At 57.9% G+C, this 24892-nt stretch overlaps 1 protein-coding gene across 5 annotated transcripts in view; it reads right to left on the reverse strand.

Annotated features, from left to right (window-relative positions):
* Positions 1-10220: 10220 nt before the first annotated feature.
* Positions 10221-24892, reverse strand: part of LOC140900418 (mitochondrial peptide methionine sulfoxide reductase-like) — a 43376-nt gene continuing 28704 nt past the window's right edge. For 4 of the 5 annotated variants that reach the window (XM_073317673.1, XM_073317675.1, XM_073317671.1 and 1 more), the window contains exons 5-6: positions 19963-20069; positions 10221-12048 (exon numbers count right to left, since the gene is read on the reverse strand). In XM_073317673.1, the coding sequence (XP_073173774.1) occupies positions 11872-12048; positions 19963-20069 (284 nt within the window). In that variant the 3' untranslated portion in view covers positions 10221-11871. Of the gene's footprint in view, positions 12049-19871; positions 20070-24892 lie in introns of all 5 variants that reach the window. The other variant, XM_073317672.1, reaches the window with a different exon arrangement.

A 24892-nucleotide genomic window follows, 5' to 3' on the forward strand; every position in this document is an offset into this window, starting at 1 on the left:
GCCGCTGTGCCGGCTCCGCACAGGACGTGAGTGGGCGTCAGCGAGGTGCTCCCGCTAGCCCAGCGCTCGCCGGAGCCCCGGCAGCTGCTTTCCTGGTAACTGCGGCAGCTGTGAGAGGGCACGTGGGGGGCCGTGGCGGGCCGGGGAGGGGAAGGGCGTGCGTGGGCGGGAGGGGAGGGTGTGGGTCGCGGCTGGTCCAGCGGCAGGTGAGTGGGAGTGGAGGAACGGGGCTCAGAGGAGCAAACAGGACGCCGCAGAGATCAGATTACTCACCTCCAGCTGCAAAGCGCAGCAGCTAATAAAAGACTGAAGCTTCCTGTTGTTCCCTCATTAACACCCTCCCCCCGGCCCCCCCCCCAGCCCCAATGTGCAACGCCAGCTGCAGCGAGAGAGACATGAGCGACAGATACACAGCCCAGGGATGGCGTATGCTGAGAAAGGCCTGGCCTTGGTGCCCACTTCCCCGAGCGGGGCCAAGGGGCATTGGCGGAGGACTCCGAGAGCCTGGCACTAGGAAGCAGGGGGTCTAGGGTGCTCAGCCCAAGGGGTACGCCTGGGACTGGCCCAGAAGTGCCTGCTGCATGCTGGTCAAGCTGCACTGGGAGGCCTGTGACTCAGAAGGACCGAGCCACGTTGGTAGAGATCGAGCCGCACCTGCCACGCCTGGCCACTGCTATGGGTCTATCATCTTCCTCCAGGGCTTTAAACATTACTGCCCCCCCCGCACCCCCGCAACCCCCAAAGGGATTGGAGTGCCCGCTGCAGACTCAGATTACAGCAAGAGTTTAAACCGTGAAATTCTGGCTGCAGCACGAGCGGGAGCCCCGGGTCTCCCTGCAGACCCAACACCTGCCTCAACTTGCCCGGCCCGAGGCAGCTCCAGAGGTGCCTTCGATGGCTGGGATATGGTCACCGTGTCAAAGAGCGCCCCCCCCCCCCCCCGCAGCACAGCCAGGGCTGACATGGTGGGGGCCATTCCTCCAGCCTGGGTCAGCGCCTGGGTCAGCTGGCCTTTGGGGGCGGCCAGGTGTGGGAAGACAGGCCAGGTCAATGAGCCAGCCACAGCTGCCTTGCCATCCTAGAAGGCTACAATCAAACACTACAGCTATGGCGGGAGGATGGACTGGCAGTTTTCTAAGGAGCTTCCTTGTAAGCCAGGTTCAGAAACTAGCTCCATCTCCACCTCCCATGCAGCCAAAATCCCCGTTGCCCTTGCATCTCAGCGGCTGGGCTGGGAGGGCTGGGTCCATCAGCTTCCTGAGGCTTTCCTGGGAGAGACACAACCACACCCTGAATCGAAGTGGGTGAGGGGCCCCTCCAGACTCAGTTCCAATGTTGGCCTCATTGGACCCTCCCTCATTAATCTGGCAACACCCAGAGCTTCCAACCCATTGTGCTAGGTGCTGTACAGACACATGCTCCCTGCCCCAAAGAGCTCACATGCCACCAAGAAGACAGGCAGAGGGTGAAATAAGGTGTACATTTTAACAGCGCGGGGTAAGTCACCACTGGAACAACTGACTGCGGGTCGTGGTGAATTCTCCTTTTACAATCAAGATTGGAGGTTTAGCTGTGCTAGAAATGATTTTGGGGTCATTCTCTGGCCTGTGTAAGGCTGGCTGGTCCCTTCTAGTCTTTGAATCTATGGACCAGACAGAGGGAGGAGGTGATGTTTTCTAAGGTCAGAGAACAGAACCCAGGCCTCCTGACTCTCAGGCCTGCACCCCTTCCACTAGGCTACACTGTCTCTCCAGGCAGCCACCCACTAGCTAGCGCCTCAGCTGTCCTCAGGGGAAAGTTTGGAGCCAGATCAGCGCGGCCCCTCCCTACACACAGTGAAACAGCCCAGGGGCTCTACCCACCCCTTGAGAGAGTGACATGCCAGCAGATCTTCCCATTGCTCCTCCTCGCCGCAGGCTCTGACTCACCCTCCTCCCATCTCTCGTGCACCTGTCTCTCTCACACACACACTTCCTGTTGTGAATCACCTGGAGTTTCCAACCATCATGGGGCGTTTTAGCTTCTAACCTCAATTGAGAGGCTGTTTTCCTGGGGCGGGCAAGTGCTCTTTTCGTCTTTAATTGAAAGGATGCCCGTCAGCAATTGTTCTGAACTGGTGGCAGGTGCAGAGACACAAGAGGAGAGAGACCCCAATGGGGAAAATGGACAAATTTGGAAGCCAAAGCAACCATGGAGTCTTTTTTAAACGACCCTTTCCAGATTCTGAAGGGACTCGACTGGTGCCAGACACCCGCCGCACTGACAGGGCAGATTGGGGATGGGCAGCTGTGCCCGTAAGCCATAAAGCAAGGGTGGCCCAGTGGCGAGGGCACAACGCAGGAGGCCTGGGTTCAGTTCTCTGCTCGGCCACAGCCTCCCTGCGTGTGGCTTTAACTAGAAGTTAGGAGCCAGCTTACAGAGGGGAGGCTGGGGTGAGGAAGACAGTAAAGGCTTGGAGATGCTCAGCTGCGTAGGGTAACAGGGGCCAGGTGCGCTCTCCCAGCCGGGTGTTCGGATGGCCTGTAAAATAGGGCTGGAGGGTTTGGTACGATTTGGGGTATCGGGGAGATGGGAGGCCAAGGAAAAGGGGGTTTTGTGATTAGGGACTGTCTCACTAGTGCAGTGGGTCTCAAACTTTTGTACTAGTGACCCCTTTCACACAGCAAGCCTCTGAGTGCGACCCTGCTTATAAATTAAATGTACTTTTTTTTATATATTTAACACTATTATAAATGCTGGAATGAAGCAGGGTTTGGGGTGGAGGCTGCCAGCTCGTGACTCCCCATGTAATAACCTTGTGACCCCCTGAGGGGTCACAACCCCTAGTTTGAGAACCCCTGCACTAGTGCTTAATCTGCATCCGTCACTGGCCTCCTACCAGACACCCATCCCGCCCTGCTCCCCTACGCGCCCAAACTCCATTTCCCCCAAAGGTTCAGGACCGGGGGCTACCCAGGGTCCCGCTCGCTGACATCGGTGCCAGAGAAGCGTCGGTCAGTGGCCAGAGCACAGGAGCCCTGGGGTCTGCTCTGCCACCAACTCCTGGTGCGACCCCAGGCCAGCCCCCTCTGGGCTGCGTGCTTCGGTTTCCTGGCAAGTGGGGATGAGCCAGTCCTTCACTTCCTTTGTAAGTGCTTTGAGATCCAGTCATAAGGGGCCATCAGCAGGGGGGCTAAGCCAGTGTGTGGAGGGGATGGGGTGGGGGGGGCTGGAGAGGCCCAGCTTATTTACAAGGCCTGGCCCAGAGCAGGGAAATGAAGTGACGCTGCGATCGAGGCCGGGGCCTCACCGCCCAGCTAACAAGCTTCACAGCAGGAATTGAGCAACTGCAGGTGGGGACGAGGGAAGAAATCGAGAGCTGCCTTTGAGTGCACTGACGGCAGAGCCCCTCGGGCCCTTCAGCACCCAAGGGTGGCAGTCGGGCTGGGGCGGGGAGGGGAGTGGCAAGGGGGCTAGAGCAGAAAGAGCTGAACTCCAGCAAGTGCAGGGAAAGGCCCCAGCCCCCCGGCAATGTGAGCACCACGTCCCGCCTCCCGGGCTCAGGGACACTGTGGCACATGGGGCAGGTGCTGCCGGATGCAGCAGGCAGTTGGATGTCTGATGAGCCGATGGCCACCCCTTCCCTGCTCCCTCGAGGACTGGAGGGGTGGGTCAGGCAGCAGCCATCCTTGGGGCAGCCAGCACTCCCACCTGTTCCAAGAGGCAGGCAGTGGCCCCAAGGGAGCTGGCCGGGAGTCATAACACAGGCTTGAATGGCACCATGTTTGCATGTGCCAGACAGCTGGGTGGGGGGTGGGCCAGCCCCAAGGACATGAAAGCAGGGAGCAGGGGTCAGCTGGGCACGGACAGAGAAGCCCACGCTGCTGTGGACACGTAGGAGAAGCCCACATGCCAAGTTCACTCCTGCTGTAAGTTCGCTGACTTCAGTGGAGGTGGCGTTTGGTTCACTGGTTAAATGCGACAATGGTCCTCATCAGACTTAAACTAAAGTCCTGGGAAACACCCTCCCAGGGGCTTTCCCATCTCTAAGGGCAATACCCTCCCCGCCTCCGCCCCATGGCTCCTCAGGCAGGAACAGAGTCTGGGATCTTTATCTCTGACAGCTTAAGCCTCTGGTGCTGGAGCTGAGGGAGAAATTCTACTAGCCGCTCACTGCAGTAGGCTCTTATCCTCTTAGGTGACTAGCCATTAGAGAGGGACATGAAGCTCCTACTAAGCCACGCTCCAATCATATGATGGAAATTACAGGCCCCTGAGGCCCTAGTCTATGCCGGTATAGTTAGGTCAGGATGGCGTATTCTCCAGTGCTTTGGCCAATCCATTCTTCAGCGTCCCAAGCCACAGCATGGCTGCTGAAAGACTGCACCTTTGGTCCCACTCAGACTGGACATTCAGCCCCAGTGTCCCCTTTCTAAATGGCTTCTCTTCAGTGCTACTTGGTCCCCGTCCTAAATCGAGCATCGAGCTGGGAGTCAGGACGCCTGGGTTCTAGTCGCCACCACATTGCGGCGTGACCCCAGGCAAGTCACATTCTCTCTCCATGCCTCAGTTCCCCACCCCGTAAAACGGGAATAATGATGGAAACCAATCAGAAATGGACAGCTCCCAATGCAATGTATTACTATGGGGAGCTATACCCCCTCAGATATGGGGTTCAGCAGTATTGGTTCACATATATCTTTTCCCACACACAGTCTGTTTTGGATGGACACCCTGGAAATACTTAAGCTCAGATAGTCAGGCAGGTAGGGAGGCGGGTGGGGATGGGGCAGGGCATGTGGAAGGAGAAAGTAAAATCAACAGCTAAGATTAGCTGTGGCAGTTTTTACTATACCTATTATTATGATAGAATATCAGGGTTGGAAGGGACCTCAGGAGGTCATCTAGTCTCACCCCTGCTCAAACAGGACTAATCCCCAACTTTTTCCCCAGGTCCCTAAATGGCCCCCTCAAGGATTGAACTCACAACCCTGGGTTTAGCAGGCCAATGCTCAAACCACTGAGCTATCCCTCCCGCTGTAATTATGTGTATTACGGTAGCAGTGAGAGACTGAGCTGAGGTCAGGGTCCCGCTGTGCTAGGTGATACGCAGACACATAGTCAGAGACAGTCCCCGCCCCAAAGAGCTAGCCTCTAAACCACCAAGGCAGACAACGAAGGTGGGAGGGGGAATTATTAGGCCCATTTTACAGATGGGGAACTGAGATGCAGAGGATGGCCAACCTAGTGACGTCCACGGGGACTAGGGCACACAGACCAGCAGAAGGCAAGTGCAAAAAAAAAAACACAAACAAAAAAAACAACCACCCAGAATGCCGCCCCTGGAATTGTGCAGCCCCAAGCTTTGGTTGCTGGTGTCTAAAGCCGGTCCTGCCTGCATGGGATCCTCAGCCCTTGCCCTGGTCCCTGGTTGGCGGTGACAGAGCCAAAGAGAACATGAAGGTAAGTAACCCGGATGACACTTAGCATAATAGGGTCTGTAGACTCTGATTGTGCCCCAGAGGGAAAGCAAAGATGCCATAGAAGGAGCTACAGGCAGCTGCGTGGCCTCGTGCAATGGTTCTCAACTAGGGGTCTGGCACCCCTTGGGGGGGCCGCGAGCAGGTTTCAGGGGGGCCGCCAAGCAGGGCCAGCGTTAGACTTGCTGGGGCCCAGGGTAGAAAGCTGAAGCCCCGCCGCATGGGGCTGTAGCCCGGTGCCCCGAGCCCCGCCACCTGGGGCTGAAGCTGAAGCCTGAGCAATTTAGCTTTGCAGGGCCCAGACACTGGTCTGGCTTGCTACCCACTAACGCCAGCTCTGGCTTTGATATGCAGAAAACCAGCTATTGTGGCACAGGTGGGCTGTGGGGTTTGTATAGCAGGGATATGTGTGTCAGAAACAAAAAGCTTGAGAACCCCTGGCTAGTGGATAAAGCGCTGGACTGGCACTCAGGAGACCTGGGTTCTGCTCCTAGCTCTGCTGCGGGCTAAGCTTAGGCAAGTCACTTCCCTCCCTGTGCCTCAGTTTCTCCATCTGCAAAGTACTTTGAGAGCCGCTCTAGATGAGCCAGGTATTGTCCTGTAGTGCAGCAGCTGCTAGAGCTAGGGAAAGCACACAGGCAAGTGCTGTGCAAGCCTCCGTCCTCCGGCAGAGCCAACACACCGCCCTGCTGCCCTGCTCCAACCCTGCCCTTGGTGCCCAGAGCCCTTGGGGAGCAGAAACACTCCATTGTGCAGGAGGCTCTTGAGAGGAGACCACTGGTGGTGGGAAGCCAGGCTGAAACCCACCCAACTCCCTGCACTGGCGACCCACCCTGTGACTCATAGCCACAGCTGTGACATGCACCAGCACGGATGCAAACCAGCCCACACAGCCTGAGCGTCTACTCCACGGGGACTGCTGCACCTGCTGAAAGATAAATAACCTGATTAACCCTTTGGAGGCTACAGGGCCAGAGATACCTGTCCTCCCGGCCTACAAAATAGAAGCATTAAGAGCTCTTGGGGGCCAGGGGGACTAGCAGAGCTTTTAGAAACAGAGAGTAGTTGAGATGGGCACAGAAATCTGGCTGCGATTGTGCCCCGCATTAAAGCCAGTTGTAGATGGAAGAGGGAAACCCCTCCCTCCAGATACATGGCCGAACAATGTGAGTAGTTATCATTTTTATGGCAGACATAAAACCTAGGCCTGGATTCTCGGGCCCGCTGCTCAAGGATTCCAGGGGCACCTTCCCGGTCGAAGCCAGGCACACGGCAAGCTTTCACGCAGATGAGTTCTGAGCCAGCGGCTTCTGGGCCTATCTCCCACTCCCGCCCCAAATCAAAGCAAAACCCACTCCCATGCTTATCAGAATTCAGCTAAGAGGCCTCTATTAAAAGCCCCTGGCTCTTAGCCATTTTGCCACCTCCACAGCATGATTCACGGGCAGGGCGAAATCTCTGAAAACACCCATGTTTTATTTTGAAAGCCCTTCAATAAATCCCATCGCCTACAAATGCTTAGGAGGGTCGGATGAGTTGCGTGACTTGCTAGCCGTTGCTGCATTGAGCCCAGTGGCTAGTGTGCCGACATCACCGCCACGGGGGACCCAACGCCGGAGCCCAGATGAACAAGGCGAATTCCAGGGCAATGAACGGTTCAATCAGTTGCCCCGATTCAAGAGGGACAGGCTTGATTTTAAGACCTGCCGTGGCCACATTCCTCCCTCTCCAAATAATCCATCTTCACCCCTACTTCTCTCCCCACCCACTATCCCCATTAGCAACCTTTGCACATGAGACTGGAGCCGTATGACACTCCTGTGCAGACATGACCTTGGGATTTCTGCTGCACGGTCACAGACGGGGCCTGGAAAGCTGGCCTCAAGCAGAGGGGAAGATACAGGGGCAGGCAAAGAAGGATGAGATCGACGCTGAGGTGCTGAGGAAAGAGGCTGGCCTCTGGCATAGTTTTGGGGGAGGGGGTTGGCCTGTAAGTCCCCCATTCTCCTGGAAACTGGGGCTCAAAGTCTAGGGGCAGCTGCACCGCAGTGGGGCTGGACGGCTGTAATTTACTAAGTGCCCTCCGGGGATGAAACGTAAGCCAGGGTGAGTCCCCTTTGCTGGGCCCCAGCCAAGGTAACTTCCACGGAGACTCAGGGCAGACAGGCTCCGCCAGACTTTGGAGGGAGCTTTGGTGGGTGGTCAGGTTTATGGCTCTTTTCCTCCTCCCACACACCAGTTCGGCCTCCCGGCCAAGAATCACAGCTCCTGGCTGCTGACAGGAAGAGCCGCAGAGGCGCGGTTACTGTGCAGGGACTGTACTGGGGAGTAGTGCCCTCTGCTGGACAGAATCAGAACTTCCCACAGGGCATCATAGATTCTATACTGCCAGTGATGAGCTGCCAAAATCTTAACAACCGGTTCCCTATGAAACGTTCTGATGTAAGGGATGTGCCCCAGTATGTATTTTTTGTACCAACAGGGTTACCATACATCTGTATTTTCCCGGGAGGAATTTTTAAAATTTAAAAATTTCTCCCGGACGGCGATTTAAGAACCAAAAAGCCTGACCTGTCCGGGAAAATACAGGTTTGTGTTAACCCTGCCTAAAGGTCTTTTTTAAAATGATGGGCCTGAGCTAGAAACGAGCTCCGTTTCACATGTGTGGGGCCCCGCCACTCCCCGGGGGTGTGCTAGGGGGACCAGATGTCCTGATTTTATAGGGACAGTCCTGGTTTTGGGGTCTTTTTCTTATATAGGCTCCTATTACCCCCCACCCCCGTCCCGATTTTTCACACTTGCTGTCTGGTCACCCTAGGGTGTGCACATGTGTGGGTCCCAGCTGCTCCCTGCCCCCCTCATTGAAGCAGGTGTGAAGGGTTACTGCCCTAGGAACTGCAGGGCACCAGTGGACGTGAGGCCAGCTGCAGACAGGGGCATGGGGCAGGGCTAGCTGGAGGCAGGGGGTGCAGGGCTGGCTGCAGGCAGGGCAGGGGGTGTGGAGCTGGCTGGAGACAGGAGGGTGCAGGGCTGGCTGGAGGCAGGACAGGGGCTGACTGGAGGTAGGGGCTGGCTGCAGGCAGGGCAGGAGGGTGCAGGGCTGGCTGGAGACAGGGGCTGGCTGTGGACAGGGCAGGGGGTGCGTGCGGCAGGGGCTGGCTGCGGGCAGGACAGGAGGTGCGGCAGGGGTTGGAGACAGGGGCTGGCTGCAGGCAGAGGGTGCGGCAGGGGCTGGCTGCAGGCAGGGGGTGCAGGGGTGGCTGGAGGCAGGCCGGGGCAGGGGACGGCTGGAGACGGGGGCTGGCTGCAGGCAGGGTGTGCAGGGGTGGCTGGAGGTAGGGGGTGGCTGGAGATAGGGGCTGGCTGCAGGCAGAGGGTGCAGCAAGGGCTGGCTGCGGGCAGGGCAGGGGGTGGCTGGAGGCAGGGCAGAGGGTGCGGGGGTGGCTGGAGGCAGGGGGTGCCTGGAGACAGGGGCTGGCTGCAGGCAGAGGGTGCGGGGGTGACTGGAGGCAGGGGCTGGCTGCGGGCAGGCGGTGCGGGGGTGGCTGGAGGCAGGGGCTGGCTGTGGGCAGGCGGTGCGGCAGGGGCTGGCTGCGGGTGCAGGGGGTGGCTGGAGGCAGGGGCTGGCTGCGGGCAGAGGGTGCAGGGGGTGGCTGCAGGCAGAGGGTGCGGGGGTGGCTGCAGGCAGGGGGTGGCTGCAGGCAGGGGGTGCGGGGGTGGCTGGAGGCAGGCCAGGGCAGGGGATGGCTGGAGGCAGGGGCTGGCTGCAGGCAGGGGGTGCGGCAGGGGCTGGCTGCGGGTGCAGGGAGTGGCTGGAGGCAGGGGGTGTGGCAGGGGCTGGCTGCGGGTGCAGCGGTGGCTGGAGGCAGGGGGTGGCTGCTGGCAGGGGGTGCAGGGGGTGGCTGCAGGGGTGGCTGGAAGAAGGGGGTGGCTGGAGGCAGGGGGTGCGGCAGGGGCTGGCTGCGGGTGCAGGGGTGGCTGCGGGCAGGGGGTGGCTGGAGGCAGGGTGGTGGGTGCTCATGGGGAGCAGCCCGAGCAGCAGGACGCAGCCCAGGCCCAGCAGAGCAGCCGGGGACCCACCCGGCAGCAGCGGGAGCCTCAGGGCCGGGGAGCAGCAGCAGCACCAGGGCTCGTGCCCAGGGCCAGGCAGCAGCCCACGTGGCTCCCGCAGCGCAGCGCCCCCGGTGGCCAGACGAGGAATTACATCACTTCCCAGCCAGAGCCCAGCAAAGCCTCAGCGCCCCCTGCAGGGAAGCGGGTTAACAACCGGTTCTAAAACTGCTTCAAAATTTAACAACTGGTTCGTGCGAACCAGTGTGAACCAGCTCCAGCTCACCACTGTACTGCTAACGGGGATTCACCTCTGGCTCTAGTGGCAGGAGTCCGTGCTCTCAGGGCAGGAGGAACCCTACTGGGAAATTGCTAGTGGCTAAGGGTGCAGATATCAAGAGCTATCAAGGATTTGTTACATCTGAAGCCCAGTTAACTCCCCATTTCTCTACCCAAGCACGAAAGCCATGGGCACTTTACACTCATGTGCCGAACGGGCAACGGCTTGTAACTGCAACACCAGGTACAGGAGCTGTGAGCAAGCCAGCGCCTTTGGCTTCTGGAGGTCACTATGCACTCCCCCTTTTACCTTGAGCCCCTCTTACATCACGTCCCCCCTCCCCACATCATGCCCCGACACAGGCTAGGAGCTGCATCAGCACAGAGACACAACCACATACATCAGCCCAGACACAACACGAGCCCCTGCCATCAATAAATCAATCCTTTCATTTATTCAGCGCAGCCCAGGAGACGCTGGATCATTTCAGAGGATCAAAATGGCACGGGCCAATTAAGAACAAGGCCAGCCCCACCCGTGTGAGCATCAATTTAAACGCCACCTCTCTGCCCCGTGGTCTCCCTGCTGGTGCAGTGCCAGACTCTGTGCCCAAGAACTGACCAGACTGGGTGGTGGCTACTGCTGTCACGGGGGGCAGATTGCGGGGCTGGCCCTTTAAGGGGAGCTGGGCTCAGCCCCATCTGTGCCTAGCTATCTGCCTTCCGGGTGGTGGGTTTGGGCACATGCAGTGGGCAGGGCAGCATGTGATGGGAGCTCAGGGGAGCTTGTCAGAGGGAGCTGGCTGGGTTAGAAAGACCAGGGAGGACACAGGGCCAGGTAGAAATAGGAAAGAAGATGATCTCCTGCTCAGCTAGAGGGCAAGGCCGTGCTGGAGATCACTGCAGTGAGGGGCAGGAGCAAACTCTTCAGAGGGCACCAGCAGGCCCTGAGGAAGCAATAGACATGTACACGGGTGGGGGAACGGCAGGTTCCTGGGGAACTGTAAGTGAATTAAGTGGCTGGGGGGTGCTGCCATTGGCTGGGAATCCCAAAGCAGGGGTGGGACCCCTAGGACCATATGAGTTAGTGCAGCCCCAGGAAGGAGTGCGGGAAAGGCTTGGGCTAGCATCACTCTCCTTTGGCCAGCGGGGGCTTGGAGCAAGTGACTCCTCAGTGCTCCTGCCCTCACCAGGCAGTGGGAGAGCAGAGAGTAAAGGACAGGGTGCCCTCTGCAGCCAAGCAAACAGCAGCCTATGAGAGGTGTCTCCTCCCCAAACGTGAGGGGTGAGGCTCCAGCTGGCAGCAGGGGAGGGCTGCAGCCTTCCCAGGGTTGTCTAGCAAAGCCAGGTGGAGAGAGCAGCACGTTTGCTGGGCACCTCTGTCCAGGCCCTCCCAAATCCAGCAGCAAAGGAGGCTGAAAACTCTTGGCCTTGCCTTGTGTTGTGGCACTGAGGTTGCCCCATCCCCTGGCCAGTTCCGCTGGCCCATGTCTGACAGATGCTGCGGTGGCCGTGGCAACGGAGCGAGGAAATTCTCCAGGCGGTTAGCAAGCAAGTTACCCCCTCTCCTATGCTCCAGCCTCCCAGTGAATCGACGTGACCCCAGAGGATGCTCTGGAGGGAAGGGGGGCATAGGTGCAAGCAGATCAGGACGAGGAGCCAGCAGTAGCTGGTGATTGTGTGGGATCAGCTCCGGGAGGCTTCCTCTTCAATCAGGGCCAACGAGATCAGGGCTAAACCCCCCCCAAGCCTGGAGGCAACGGCAAAGCTCCCAGGACCGAGGGGTGATCTCTGAACCCTGGTGCCTTGCCAGGGATCAGACCCAGAGCAAACCCTTGGACATCCCCAGCGCTATGGCAACAGCCCATTAACGCAGGGCAGGAAGGGAATCAAGGGGCAGTTGGCCCAGTGCAGAACCCGTCACATCTGTGAATCAGGCTGTCCAGCTGGGTCCAGAGGTGGCTGGGAAAAGAAAAGCCACCTGCACTCCCAATGGTCATGTAAAATGAGGTGTGAGGCTGCTTCCGTTCCCATGGCAACTGCTGGCGGGTGTTGATCGCCATGGCTGCCAGACATACTCCCTTCATGACTCTTGTTCAGCTGCGGGGCAGATGGGACAGGCCACGCCGGTCCCCTTTTGGCCGCAGTATCCCTTGGGGGTCTTGTGCAGGTACTGCTGGTGGTAATCCTCTGCGTGATAGAACTCCCCGGCCGCCTGGATTTCAGTGGTGATGGGCCCCAGCTGCCGTTTAGCCAGCTCCTAAGGAGAGGAGACAGGAGGAAAGGATGTCAAGCTTAGTGCACCTGGAAAGGGAGCAAGCAGCATCACCAGCTGGAGCCAAGCCTCCAGGTTGACAGGCATTGGGGGGGAAGCTTACACGCTTCCCCACTGCTCCAGTATAGGACCTCGGGGCAGAGGCTGTGATGTGATCTGGGGAGAAGAATCTGGGGCATAGCGAGCAGATCGAGGGACGTGATCGTTCCCCTCTATTCGACATTGGTGAGGCCTCATCTGGAGTACTGTGTCCAGTTTTGGGCCCCACACTTCAAGAAGGATGTGGATAAATTGGAGAGAGTCCAGCGAAGGGCAACAAAAATGATTAGGGGACTGGAACACATGAGTTATGAGGAGAGGCTGAGGGAGCTGGGATTGTTTAGCCTGCAGAAGAGAAGAATGAGGGGGGATTTGATAGCTGCTTTCAACTACCTGAAAGGGGGTTCCAAAGAGGATGGCTCTAGACTGTTCTCAATGGTAGCAGATGACAGAATGAGGAGTAATGGTCTCAAGTTGCAGTGGGGGAGGTTTAGATTGGATATTAGGAAAAACTTTTTCACTAAGAGGGTGGTGAAACACTGGAATGCGTTACCTAGGGAGGTGGTAGAATCTCCTTCCTTAGAGGTTTTTAAGGTCAGGCTTGACAAAGCCCTGGCTGGGATTATTTAACTGGGAATTGGTCCTGCTTTGAGCAGGGGGTTGGACTAGATGACCTTCTGGGGTCCCTTCCAACCCTGATATTCTATGATTCTAAGAACCACAGCAGGGACACCAGCGCCAAAAACCCAGGGGCAGCTGGCGGGAGAGAGAAATTAAAGCAGCTCACCAGGACCACTTCCCAGAGCAGGGGCAGGGGGCGTGGGGACTGGTGCTGGGCATACACAGCAGTAGGCCGGGAATCTGATTGGGGGGGAGGGGCGGTAAGCATTTTCTATTCACTTCCATTCAGGGACACTCTTGGCCAACAAGTCCCAAGAGCTCCAGCCCCGGGCAACAGTTAAACCCTGCAGCACCCCTGGGAGGCAGGCAGCAGGTGTGAACCCTGGTTTACATTGGTATATGGCCTTGGACAAGTCAGTTGACGGGCTGGGAATAGAATCCCGGAGTCCTGACTCCCAGTCCCCTGCTCTGACTGCTAGGCAAGTCCCCCAAAAGGAAGCCACCTTAAAAATAGGAGCAGGAACTTGAAGGAGTTGGTGAGGAAGAGACCTGCCAGCAACTGCTAGTCTCACTGGGAGACCAGAGGTGTTTGTGTCAAACTAGCTCTTTAGCCAACACAAACCCTACCCATCTAGAGCTCACACAGACCCTTCCCAGCGCCGGCCCAGCCCGGACACCTCAACAATGGGCCCACCCTGAACATGTGTCAGAACAACAGAACCAGAGCGGATGAGCACGATCCAGGCTGCCAGAGAAGAAACTTGGGACTAGGGCTTCACCCCGCACCCTCTTTCCTTAGACAGCCACTGTCATCGCCAAGCTAACAGACAAGAACCGGGTTTCCGAGGGGATCCTCCAGCCCCTGCTAGGACCACCCTGGATACCAATAGGAACTGTGCAGGGGTTGCAGTACACCAGACTGGCCACAAGGGGGCTGTAAGATACCCATTTCCCTAACGGGTTGCAAGCCTGGCTTGGCGGCTACCCGGCTAACACCCCCAAACAGAGGCATTATGTGAGCAAAGCCCCTGGTGCAGATCCATCACTCCAGTGTGTGTGTGAGGGGGGAGGCTGGGCTCATGGGATCTCAGCAGGGAAGGAAAGAGAGGGGGAAGGGCAGGGCAGGCTGTGGGGTGAGAAGGGAGCAGTTCACCCCCACCACCAACCCCCTCTGCAGGGTCTGAGCTCAGACCAAGCCAGGCCCCTCCATGCACGCTCTGCAAAACACAAGGTGCGCTGAGCTGAGAAAGCCACCTAGACAAGGCGAGAGAGGGGATCACTGGGGCACCCCCTCCAGTCTGCCAGGAACTAATCCCTCTGCGTCTCAGACAGCGCCTTGCCGAATGCCTGCTCCGCCACACGAGCCAGGCCCCTGCCAGCAGGAGTGGCTCAGCCAGCAGACGCGTGGCTTGGAATGGACAGAAGCGAGGAGCGCGCCAGGGTGGAAATGCCGCTGCTGAAAAGGGGGAGGCTAAAAATGAATCTGCACCTGCCCGGGGAAGGACTAGTTCTCGCACACCACAAACTAATTCTTACAGTGGCTCCCGGTGCCGAGGCGCTAAGGCCCCTGGGATACGCCCCCTGAAATCCTAGCACTCAGCACGGTCTGCTGGGTAAGCCGTAGGCACGACTCTGTACATTCGGCTCTGTGTGAGAGCCAGGAGAGGGGTATAGCCTCAGAGTTGGATACACTCATGGAGGCAGGTCTCTTACCGCGATTGCAGGGGTGAATGCGCACATCAGAACTGTCCCTCCACGTCACTGCCTGGGGACCTGGCTTCTCCTCCAGAGCCTGCGCTTCGGTGACCATGGGCAGGGGCTCCCAAGGCTGTGACTGGACCCTTGCTATGCTTAACAATTTCTGCTCCTCCGCTTTCCATGTGTGATGGTGGGTGACTGGGGATTTCACAGTTTACATGCAATACCACCAGTCTCTAGTAATCCACCGTACACTAATGTTGGGCTCTGTCTCCCTCTAGTGGCTGGCCCACATCAGATGTTTATGAGTGTACGATTGCAGCTGCCCTTCTGACACAAGGGGCCTAGCCTTTAGCGAAGGCAAGAACGACTCATGTTTTTAAATCCAGAGGCCTTTGGTTCAAGCCCTGCTCTAAGAACCTGAGTGCCCCCCACACTCACTGGGAAGAGCTCAGTTCTCCAACAAAGGCTTATGTGGGGAAAGGGATGGAGGGGGGAAAAAAGATCACGAGAACCACTATTCTTCCCTTAAGAGAGAAGCGTGTCCTAGATCCATAGGGGAGTGTTTCCACATTAGATCCCCAGTATTCCAGCTGGCTTCCATGGAACCAGTAACCCTGCAAGGGCCACCGTCCTGGCTGTGCAGCTCTTCATCATGAACGATTTGCTCTTTGAGCACCCCTTTCATCCAAGGACTTCAAAGGCCTTTACTAAAAGGTCTTCCAAGCATTCTCTCTCTCTCTCTCTCTCTCTAGCGGCCACATCAGGGCAGCATCTGAGCCATCCCTGGGTGGGAGCTAAGGATTGTTAGTTTCATTTTACAGAGAGGGAAACTGACTTGCCCAAGGTCAGGCAGCGACAGAGTCAGGAATAGGACCCAGGAGTCCCAATCCTCAGCACCTACGCTCTGGTCAAACTCCCTCGCTAGCACTCAGAGGTCTTAACTTTGTAGTCTGCTGCTGTAACCACTAGATCACAGTGCCTTCCTGCCAGAGTGCTGGGGAGTCTGTTCTACTGCAGCAAAAACATACAACGTACAAAAACAGAAGAGAATTAGACAAATCAAAGCAGCATCATTAAGGAGGCAAGAGGGGCCAGGAGTCTAACCTGGGGACCTCTGTTAATTTTTACCAAATCCTCTTATAGAGCGTGGATACATCCAGGGGCAGCTCTGCTCCCTCTGAACTTTCCTGTTGCTTGTCTCCATAGGATATGTCTACACTGCACACGAAGCCTGGGTTCTCACTCACTTCGAGCCCAAGCCCCACTTCCATCCACACACAGATGTGTCTGACTTGGCTCAGCAAGCACTCGGGACCCAGGTCGTAGGACCCTGCTAGGGGGTGGAGAAGAGCCCAAATCCCACTCTTGACTCAGGTCTCAGGCCTGTCATTTTGCAGTGTGGACACATGGCAAGCCACAGACCCAAGTCACAAGGTCTGCACAGCGCAGTGCGGACGTGTTAGCATGACAGAGCACTGAGGTCGGCCATTGTAAACCCAGGTTTCCAATGCAGTGTGGACACTCTAGTGTGGGCCTGGAAACACCGAGTTTACAAGCCCGGGCTTACTGCGCATGTAGACATAGTCTCAGATTGCAAGCCCTTTGGGGCAAGGTCCGTACCGAACTATGTCCATACCAGACCTGGTACAATAGGGCACCCAGTCCTACTGGCTATTTGCAAAGGCTCCCTGGTACCATTATCCCCATTTGGCAGATGAGGGGAAACTGAGGCAGAGATGGCCCAGTGTCAGTTTATGGCAGAGACAGAATAGAACCCAGATCTCCAGCTGCCCTGGAGCCCTGTGTTCTAGCCCCTGGACACAGCTACCTCTGAAAGGGGTGAACTGGCTGCTCCAAGAAAAGGAGAAACGCCACTTGTCAGGGCCGCTCTCAATCACTCACTGAGCCAAGCCGTGATGGGCGGAGGTGCTGAGAAGGGGGTTTTATGTCAGGGCGCAGGTATCTACTAGGAGGAGGATACTGGGGAAGGGGAGGGGCTGATTTAGAGGCAAGTGGGGTTTGTCTCCAGTTGGGGAAAAGCCCCTTGTGGCTCCCATCAGCTGTCAGCCAGCTCTTTGATGTGGGGCGCATCGTTAATTGCATTAAAGGAGTCGGTGGCTGTGGAGACTTTCCAGCGGATGGAGGAGATGGAGGGGGGAGACTTGCGTTTCTTCGGGGCCCAGAACAATGCAGCTTATCGGCAGGCAGAGTTAATTCACATGTTGGGGGGGGAGGGGAAGACGCCGGGTGCGGGAGCCGATAAGGAGGCCCAGTTAATTAACTGGAACCCAGCAGGGCCTGAAGTTGGGGGAGGAGCCGTGGTGGCAACCGAGCGAGCAGCAGCCCCAAGCTACAGGCCACTGCAAATGAAGGGAGGGGGATTCGAACCCCCTGCTGGTGACAGCCCACGCAGAGATGAGATGGGGGCCCTGGAGAGCCACAGACTTTACCCCAAGAGCAGGGTACCTCACCCCCATGCCTCAGCCCTGCCCTCTAGAGCGGCACATGGCCATGGGATCAGTGTCCCTTTCCTGCCCAGATCACGTCAGACCCCTGCTCCTCCCTGCCTGGTTAAGCTTCCCCCTGCCCAAGGGCAGAGGCCAGCGCCTCTCTGCCTAGGTGGGGGCTTTGGGGATTCTTGCAGAGGAAATGCAGGTCAGGGAAGAGGGCTGAGTTTAGTGGCTGGCTAAGGGGCCAGGTAAGCTCTTATCTAGCACTTTTCATCCACAAAGCTCAGAGGAGAATGACAGAGGTGGTCAGGGGCATTATCCCCATTTTACAGATGAGGAAACTGAGGCACAGAGCAGGGCCGTGACTTGCCCCAGGTCAGAGAGCCAGGAACAGAACCCAGGACTGGGGAAGGCCGTTGGCAGCACACCTGTCCCCACAGCAGCTGAGGAAGATGCCACACGACTGTCCCGGGAGAGATGGACAGCGCTGCGCTGGGTGCTATTCTCATTCCAGTGGAGGTGGAATCTGGGTGGTGAGAGGAGAGAGAGCTATGGAGACAGGATCCCAGGAGGCACTTGCCAACCACGCTGCTCGGCTCCCTCAGTCCCATTAATAAATGCAAAGTTGTTGCTGTCACTGAGTGCAGGCCCAGGCTGAGCCTCGGGAATGGGGTGATGGAATATTTTCCCCCCTGCCCAGGAATATCTTTGCATGGCTAATAGGCTGCGGGAAGCCAAGCTGTTGGCACTGAGTCTCGTTACATGTCACCGTGGATTCCCGAGACATGGATGGATTCTGATCTCCGGCATGCTTCTGGAAATCCACCGTAACCCCCTGGAGATGGAGTGACTCTGGATCCGTGCCAGCACGGCAGCTCAGAGCTGGGCCCACTGTCACCGTGGAAACGGCAGGATTCAGCCCATCACCACTCAGGAAGGCTGTAACCGTATGGGTTGGATTTTCACAAGCACTGATGCTACGCCAAGCAGCCACCCCGAGTTCCTGGCGCTCCGCACCTCTGAGAATCAGGTCCTACATGGATCTATTTTATGGCAAGTGTCTATGTGGCTTAGCCATTAAGGGACCGATGGACAATTCTCCAAGGAGATTCCCCGGCGTGTCCCTGCTATAGAGAAGAGCCAGGACTAGGCTGTACAATAGAACAGGGGATTCTTTCGTGGCGGGGGGCTGGTACAACCTGCGATTCCCTGACTAACACCAGCAGGAGTCAGCCCAAGTCCTGGCCTGGATGAAGCAGTTGTAGATGGCTGACGGGGGCAGCACATGCGGAGTGCATTCGCTCCCCGAGGTGCAGGGAGATTGGCACCCACGTTTGGAAGCACCTGTACTGCTGCGTGTGAATGGGAAACACCAGATCACCTTTGCTTGGAAGGATGAGCCCCCCCTCACCCCCCGCCCCAGGGAGATGTCATGTGCTAGAGCAGTGCTAAGGCTCACGCTGTCTGGGGAGGGGGTAAAATCCCTCGCCTTGCTCTTTCCATCAGTGGATCCTGACCCATTTTAGAGATGGGGAAACTGAGGCACAAAGAAGCAGTGACTTCGGCCTTGTCTATACTTAGGTTTTAGGCCCTCGTGTATCTGCACCAGTGCAGGCCTCTAGTGTGGACAGGATTCACATAGGTACAGCACTATCTATACCAGTGTGGCTTTCCCCAGCATCAGTCCAAGGTGAGCTGCAGCCATGGCAATCGTGCCTGTAACTTTGTGCCAGTGGCTAAAATACTGGTTCAGACAAGGCCTGGCCCATGGTCCCCCAGGAGGTCCATGACACCTCCAGGTCTAGAACTTGGCTCCCCTGGCTCCCAGCCCGGTGCCCTGCCGCCGCAGGATTTTCTCAACCCACAAGAGTCTGCGGCACAGCTCTGTGCTCAGCAGCGATCGCAGGGGCCGCTGTTGCAAACACAGCCCCTTGATCTTGCAACGGACTAGCCCAAGGCTGCGCAGCCCACCAGAGACTCGCTCCACCGGCCTTGCCCGCAACCCATCATGATCCCCCGCACCCCACCCAGACACACACACGCGCCGCATCTGCCCGGCACGTGCAGGATTTAAACAGGTCGCCTTTAATTGTCCCAGCAACGGCGGCTGGGGGCAAACCGCTTAAGGCCGTGAATCATTTTCGGGGGATGCGGCACCTGTCTCAGTCAATGGCCTTCACCCCCCACATCCCACCCCCAGCCCCAGCTGCCAGTTGCCGTGGCGGCAGGTTGCCAAGGAAACTGGTATATCCCCCAGCCCCCTTCCTCATCAGAAAGGCCTTACCGGGGTAATTAACTAACTAGGCCTTGCCTCCCTTTTGTCTCCCCTCCCTCCCCACCACAGGACACAGCTCAGAGGGCAGAGCCTAGCCGCAGCAGGGAGGGGGAGCAGCTGGGAATGCGCCAACACAGCAGAAGCCAGGGTAACAGCTCCCCACCCCCTCCACCAGGGGAGACTCCCCAGCATTTGGTGCACTCACAGAGCCAGGTCCAAGGCAGCCCTGGCGAAAGAAGCCTCCTTCGGCACTACAGCAATGGCCCCAGACCCAGGGCAGGTGGTCAATACAGCCAGCAATGCCGCTCCAGCTGGGTTCTGCAGAATGGCAGCTCTCAGGGCTTTAACCAATGACATTTCTAGGCCCAACAGCTGCAAACAAAGCTTTTCCAGCCCTTTGGCAGGCAGCCTGAAGCAGCCGCTCTGAGAAGTGCAAACAGCTCCCTAGACACGTGGTGTTAACTCTGGAGCCTACTGATGACGATAGACATGGCAACATGGCTCACTATTTCACCGTCCATTTTAGCAGAAACATCTGGATACTCTGGGATGCTGAGCAGAGTTTGGGATCAAGGTCAGAGTTTGGATGAAACATCCCCCCACACTGATTTCTCATGCTGGCCCCCTGCCTTATTGTGAGCTGTAGATCTTTGGGGACAGTAAGTCTGTGAGAAGAGCATCCCCTTACACCTGCAGGTGAGTGGAATGAAGGGAACAGCTACCTGCCATTGCTCACTGAGGGACAAGATAACGCATAAGAGATGCTACGCAGCCTGGTTTGCCCCACAGGAACAGGCTCTGCTCCAAACCTGCCTGTTGATACATTGCCTTCGACTTCAGGGCAGCATCCCACTGCTGGGCTCCAAACGTGTGGATGACTGAGCGATACTGTGTGCCGACATCCTCCTCTTGCTGCATGCCTGAAAGACAACAAGCCACACGTTAGGGGACAGAGGGTGCCCAGTGTCCAGGCACTCCGGGATCGCCAAAGAGAGGCGCCCAAGCTTAACCTTCACCCCCCAAAAGAGCATTCACACTGAACTCAAAGGCTAACCTCATCCCCACTGGCACAGCCTGTCGGATTCATTTGGCTCAGGAAGGGCTGCTGATTTTCAATGGCCGCCTTCTGCTCTATCATTCAAACAACCCATGACCCTGTCTCAGCAGCCGGTCTCAGCATTATTATGGCAGCACCGAGATCAGGGACCCAGCTGCGCTAGGTGCTGTACAGATACATAACGAGACAGTCCCTGCCCCAAAGAGCTTGCAACTAGACAAGACAAAAGAAGGATCATTATCCCCATTTTACAGATGGGCAACTGAGGTCCAGAGAGATTTGACTTGCCCACGGGAAGTCTGTGGCAGAACTAGGAATTAAACCCAGATCCCCTGAGTCCCAGTCTAGTACCTTAACCACTGTGCCTTGTGTGAACGCTGCTCCAGAGATACAGCAGCAGAGGTTAGCGTGACTAGAGCACTGTTGAGTGGTGCTAGGCTGGCACCCCTGCCAGCTGCCTCCTATCCACAGAAAAGGGACATGGGCAGAGCCCCCATGACTCCCCCTACCCCTCATCCTTAACTTGGAGGGCCTGGCCAAATAGACCAGCCATTGGTCTACCCTCATAGCCTGTCCCATCTCATCAACTGAAGAGCCAGTTATGAGACAGAATGGAGAGGTGGGCGGGGCACCGCTCGAGTGCTTAACTGACCACTGGGTAGGTCAGCATGGTCCTCGTGAGATGGGGGAGACTGAGGCACAGGGAGGGGAAGCGGCTTCCCTGACGGTGTCAATAGATGAGGCAGGATTGGAAGCAGGGAGTTCCCGGTGCTCATTCCCACTAGGGCCTGCCTCTCTGCAGGGGGAGGGGACACCCAAGCCAGTCTTGCCATGCTCTGAACCTCCCTTTCCCTCACCCCCCACCCCAAATGGGCTGCACCCCTCACAATGCTAGCGAAAGGGGAATGGAGTCAGGCTAAACAGGACCCAGGGCCACCAGGAGCTTTTCCTCCCAACCCAGCCCCTCTCTCCCCGAGATGGATTCTCCATCTCAGCCCTCCTCACCCTCTTCTTCCTCCCAGGTCCCAGTAGAGTATCAGCCATCAGCTCCGCTACCCCCAACCTCCAGTACTGGGAGGGGCCCCAGGTGCTCGGAGGATCCTGCCATAACCCACTTCAGAGGAGGGGAAATAGCGTTATCCTGGGGCAGAGCTCCACCGGAGTCAGTGGGGCCAGACACCCAGCTGGCGGGGCCAGACGCCCAGCCGGCGGGAACTGGCAGAGCCCCACCAGAGTCGGTCCAGACAGACGCCCAGCCGGCGGGAACCAGCAGAGCTCCCCTGGACTCAAGGCGGCCCCCACCCACTCCTTCCAGTGACCAGGAACTCCCAAAGGGAGAGCTCAGGCCAGGCCAGGAAGTCAATTCAGTGGCCTGGCTGCCCACGCCCCCAGCACAGCCATTCCAATTACTATTCCTGTCACGGGATGGGCTGTTAATCACAGCTGTACACAAATCTAAGGCACCCTCTGAGCTCCTTGTCAGCCCAGTGGCTGCTGCCGGTTATTAATCTGCATAAATTACAGTGCTCAGGTTTGCCGCTCACTGGGGATGGTGCTCAGTGCAGTAATGGGACACACTGGAGGGGGGCTAGGAGTTATTGTGGCAGAGGAGGGATTGGAGGCCCCATGGGCATCCTCTCAGCCAGGTGCTCCAGAGAGGAGGGGTCGGACTGGCTGTAGGGGCCCTCAAGCTGCCAGGAGGGGCCTAGGGAAGGCAGCACCAGGCAGCGCTCAGGCTCTGTTACCAGGCAGCATGGGGTGGAGGGAGATGTGATAGTGGAGCTGTTCACTGCCCCTGCTAGTCCAGCTGCCCCAGAGAGAGACCAGAGCCCCCGAGTTGCATGGGGAAGGGAATCAGAGCGGGGGGTGAGCAGGAGGGGCTAACAGTCAGGCTGGTGGTAGCTGGAAGGCTCCTGGCATCACACGCTAAGAGAGGGACATTCTGAGCCACGTGTGGGTATTAAACTCTCCCAGTGCTGGCGTGTCAATATCCCATCTCCATGGCGTGGCTGGGGGTGATCTGGTTAAACAAGGAAAGCCCAGTTCATCTAGGGGAAGGGGGAACCTTCCCTGCTCTGAGGGGGTAGGGGGGTGGGGAGGTGTCTGTGTGTATCCAATTGGTCCCCAAAGGACACGGAAAGAGGGGTGTTTAGGAGGAGCCTGCCCAGGTCTGCCCGTCCCTCTTCACCTCTCTCCTTCTGGGAGGACTCAGCTTCCTTTGGTCCCACGGTGGGTGCTCCCCGCAGAGGCTGCAGGCAGGGGGCAGCGGAGGCAAGAGCCGGGGGTCATGGCACAGGAAGCACCTCAGACCCAGGTGTTGCTGGGCAAGTCTAGAAGCACCACAGATCCAATCCTTGGGATGGTACAATTCCCAACTCTACCATACATGTCCTTGGGCAAGGAACTGCACCCCTCTGTGCCTCAGTTTCCCCATCTATGAAACTGAGGCATGTGCACTTAGCGCCACGGATGAGCAGAGCTATAGCAAGTGGGGACACCGGCCAGGACGGGCTGTGTCAGGCTAGACGTGTCACCCCACACACCCCTTCCCCTGCAGCCCTTTGAGGCCAACTGCATCTTGTCCAAGGGCTTGTAAATCCAGCCCGGGGCCCGAGTGTTCCTTCAGAGGATTAACCAGCCTCCTCTCCCCCTCCACCCCAACGGTTTCAGGGCCCGACCCCACAGAGTCAGTGGCTGAATACGGGAGCTGGTCTGGGGGACAAGCGCTGAGCTGTGAGGTGCTGTCCCAGGGGCAGCAGTCCAGCCAGAGGGCACTGGGCCTGCAGCCAGCAGGGAGGGGTGCTCATACAAAACCATATGGGAAACACCCTGAGCTAACCAAGGAGCCAGGCTAAGGGAGTGCAGAGGCCAAGGCAGCTGTTCGGGGCCAGAAGCCCTGGGGACCCCATGGGAGCAACTATTCGGCGCCTCCCAACTCTGGGGGAACGCAGGGCCCTGTTTGGGTAACTTGGGCGCCCGGGGGGATGGCTCAGCCCACAGCTGGTTCGACAGGGGGAAAGCGACCTCCCCCCCATGGCCTCAGCCCCTGGAGGCACCCAGACTGTGGGGGAAAGGCACGAGAGGGCATGGGACTGCCCTCTGGGACAGGCCTGATAAGAGCTCGGTGGGCCGGGGGCCCTATGGTCAGGAGCCAGCCAAGACTGGGCCATTTACATGAGGCATTAGAGGGTCTTGTGGGGGGAGGCAAGGGGTAAAAGGCACAACCCCCCCTCCCGCCCATGGACATAGATCAGGGACCTCCAGGGAGACAGCTTGGTCCAGAGCATAGGGCAGGGGACTGGGATTCCAGAGCCCTGGGATCTATTTCCAGCTCTGCAACTGACCTGCTGCGACCCTGCGGGCACGTCGCATACCCCCAGGCCTCCATTTCCCCTCCCACCCTGTCGACTGCAAGCTCTGGACCAGGCCCTCTCAGAACACACCCAACCAGCCTCCCTCCAGGAGACTGCAGCCACCTCGCCCAGTGTAAAACCTGTTTTTTTGGCGCGTGCGGGGGGGGGGGGGGGGGGGACGGAAAGCAGGGAGGGTCCCTCCAGTGCTGCAGGGCCTGTAGGTGGCAGCGGCCGTGTCCCCTCCCCACTACTGCCCATCCGCGGTGCGGGCACACATTGCCCGTTAAAACACAAACACGCAATTAGAAGCCGGCCAGCGACGCGCAGAGACTGCTAATCTCCTCATTAAAATTATGCTTCAGTACAACAGGGCCCCAGCCCGGCCTCTCCCCCTCCCCTCCCCGCCGCCGACGTGATGCAGGTTTCAAACAGGCATTCCTCCCTGCCCCCTCTTTATTTCATACCCCCACCTCTGTGCAGCTGAGCCCCTCCCCCGCCAGCTTCCTGAGGCCCCCCCCCCCCGTCAGCTGTAGCATCCCCATCAGTGCTGCAGAGCTATCCTGGGGCTGGAGGCATTTAAAGAGACAGAGAACGGGGGGGGGAGGGGGCGGCGGCAGTGGGGAGCTGGATAGCGGCACCTGGTCCATGCAGCATCCCTCCTCTGTCTGCCCCTGGCCCCCCAAGACACGATGACTTCTAGCGGTCAGATTAGACGGTTGTGATGATCCCTTCTGGCCTTAATATTGATGAGCAGCTCTGGATCTCAAAAGGGGGAGGGGACCACCCAGCATTGCCTGGGGACCCACAGACAGACCCACCCAGCCCCAAGCAATGGCTGTGGGTCCCAGAGGATCCTTTACTTCCGACGAAGCCCATAGACGGAGAGCCAGCTCGCACCAGTCAGGGCTTGTGGGTAAAATACTGGACTACAGGAGATCTGGGTTCAGTTCCCAGCACTGTCCCAGACTCCCCATATGAGATCTTGAGCAAGGCATTGAATCCTTCCGCGCCTTAGTTTCCCCTATCTGCAAAATGGGGATAAAGATACTCTCTCACTAGGCATGTGCGCAGCACTGGGCACAACGGGGCTATTTCTCCAGGCAGCACCTCACCGGCCAGGCCTGGTGTAGGGCTGCCCTGATTGTGATTACACATGCCTCTGTCTTCCCTGCCCATGGAAGCAGGTGACATCCACCATGAGCAGAGAGAGTTGCTCTTGTCCCCAATGTGGACAAGAGTCACAGGGGCAGTGAGCTACATCATTCGGTGCGAATGGGCACCACAGCCCTTCATGCATGGCTTTGAGCTCCCATCGCCCTCTGGGGCAGGATCG

The sequence above is a fragment of the Lepidochelys kempii genome, chromosome 19 (genome assembly GCF_965140265.1).
Source record: "Lepidochelys kempii isolate rLepKem1 chromosome 19, rLepKem1.hap2, whole genome shotgun sequence".
NCBI classification, from domain to species: domain Eukaryota; kingdom Metazoa; phylum Chordata; order Testudines; family Cheloniidae; genus Lepidochelys; species Lepidochelys kempii.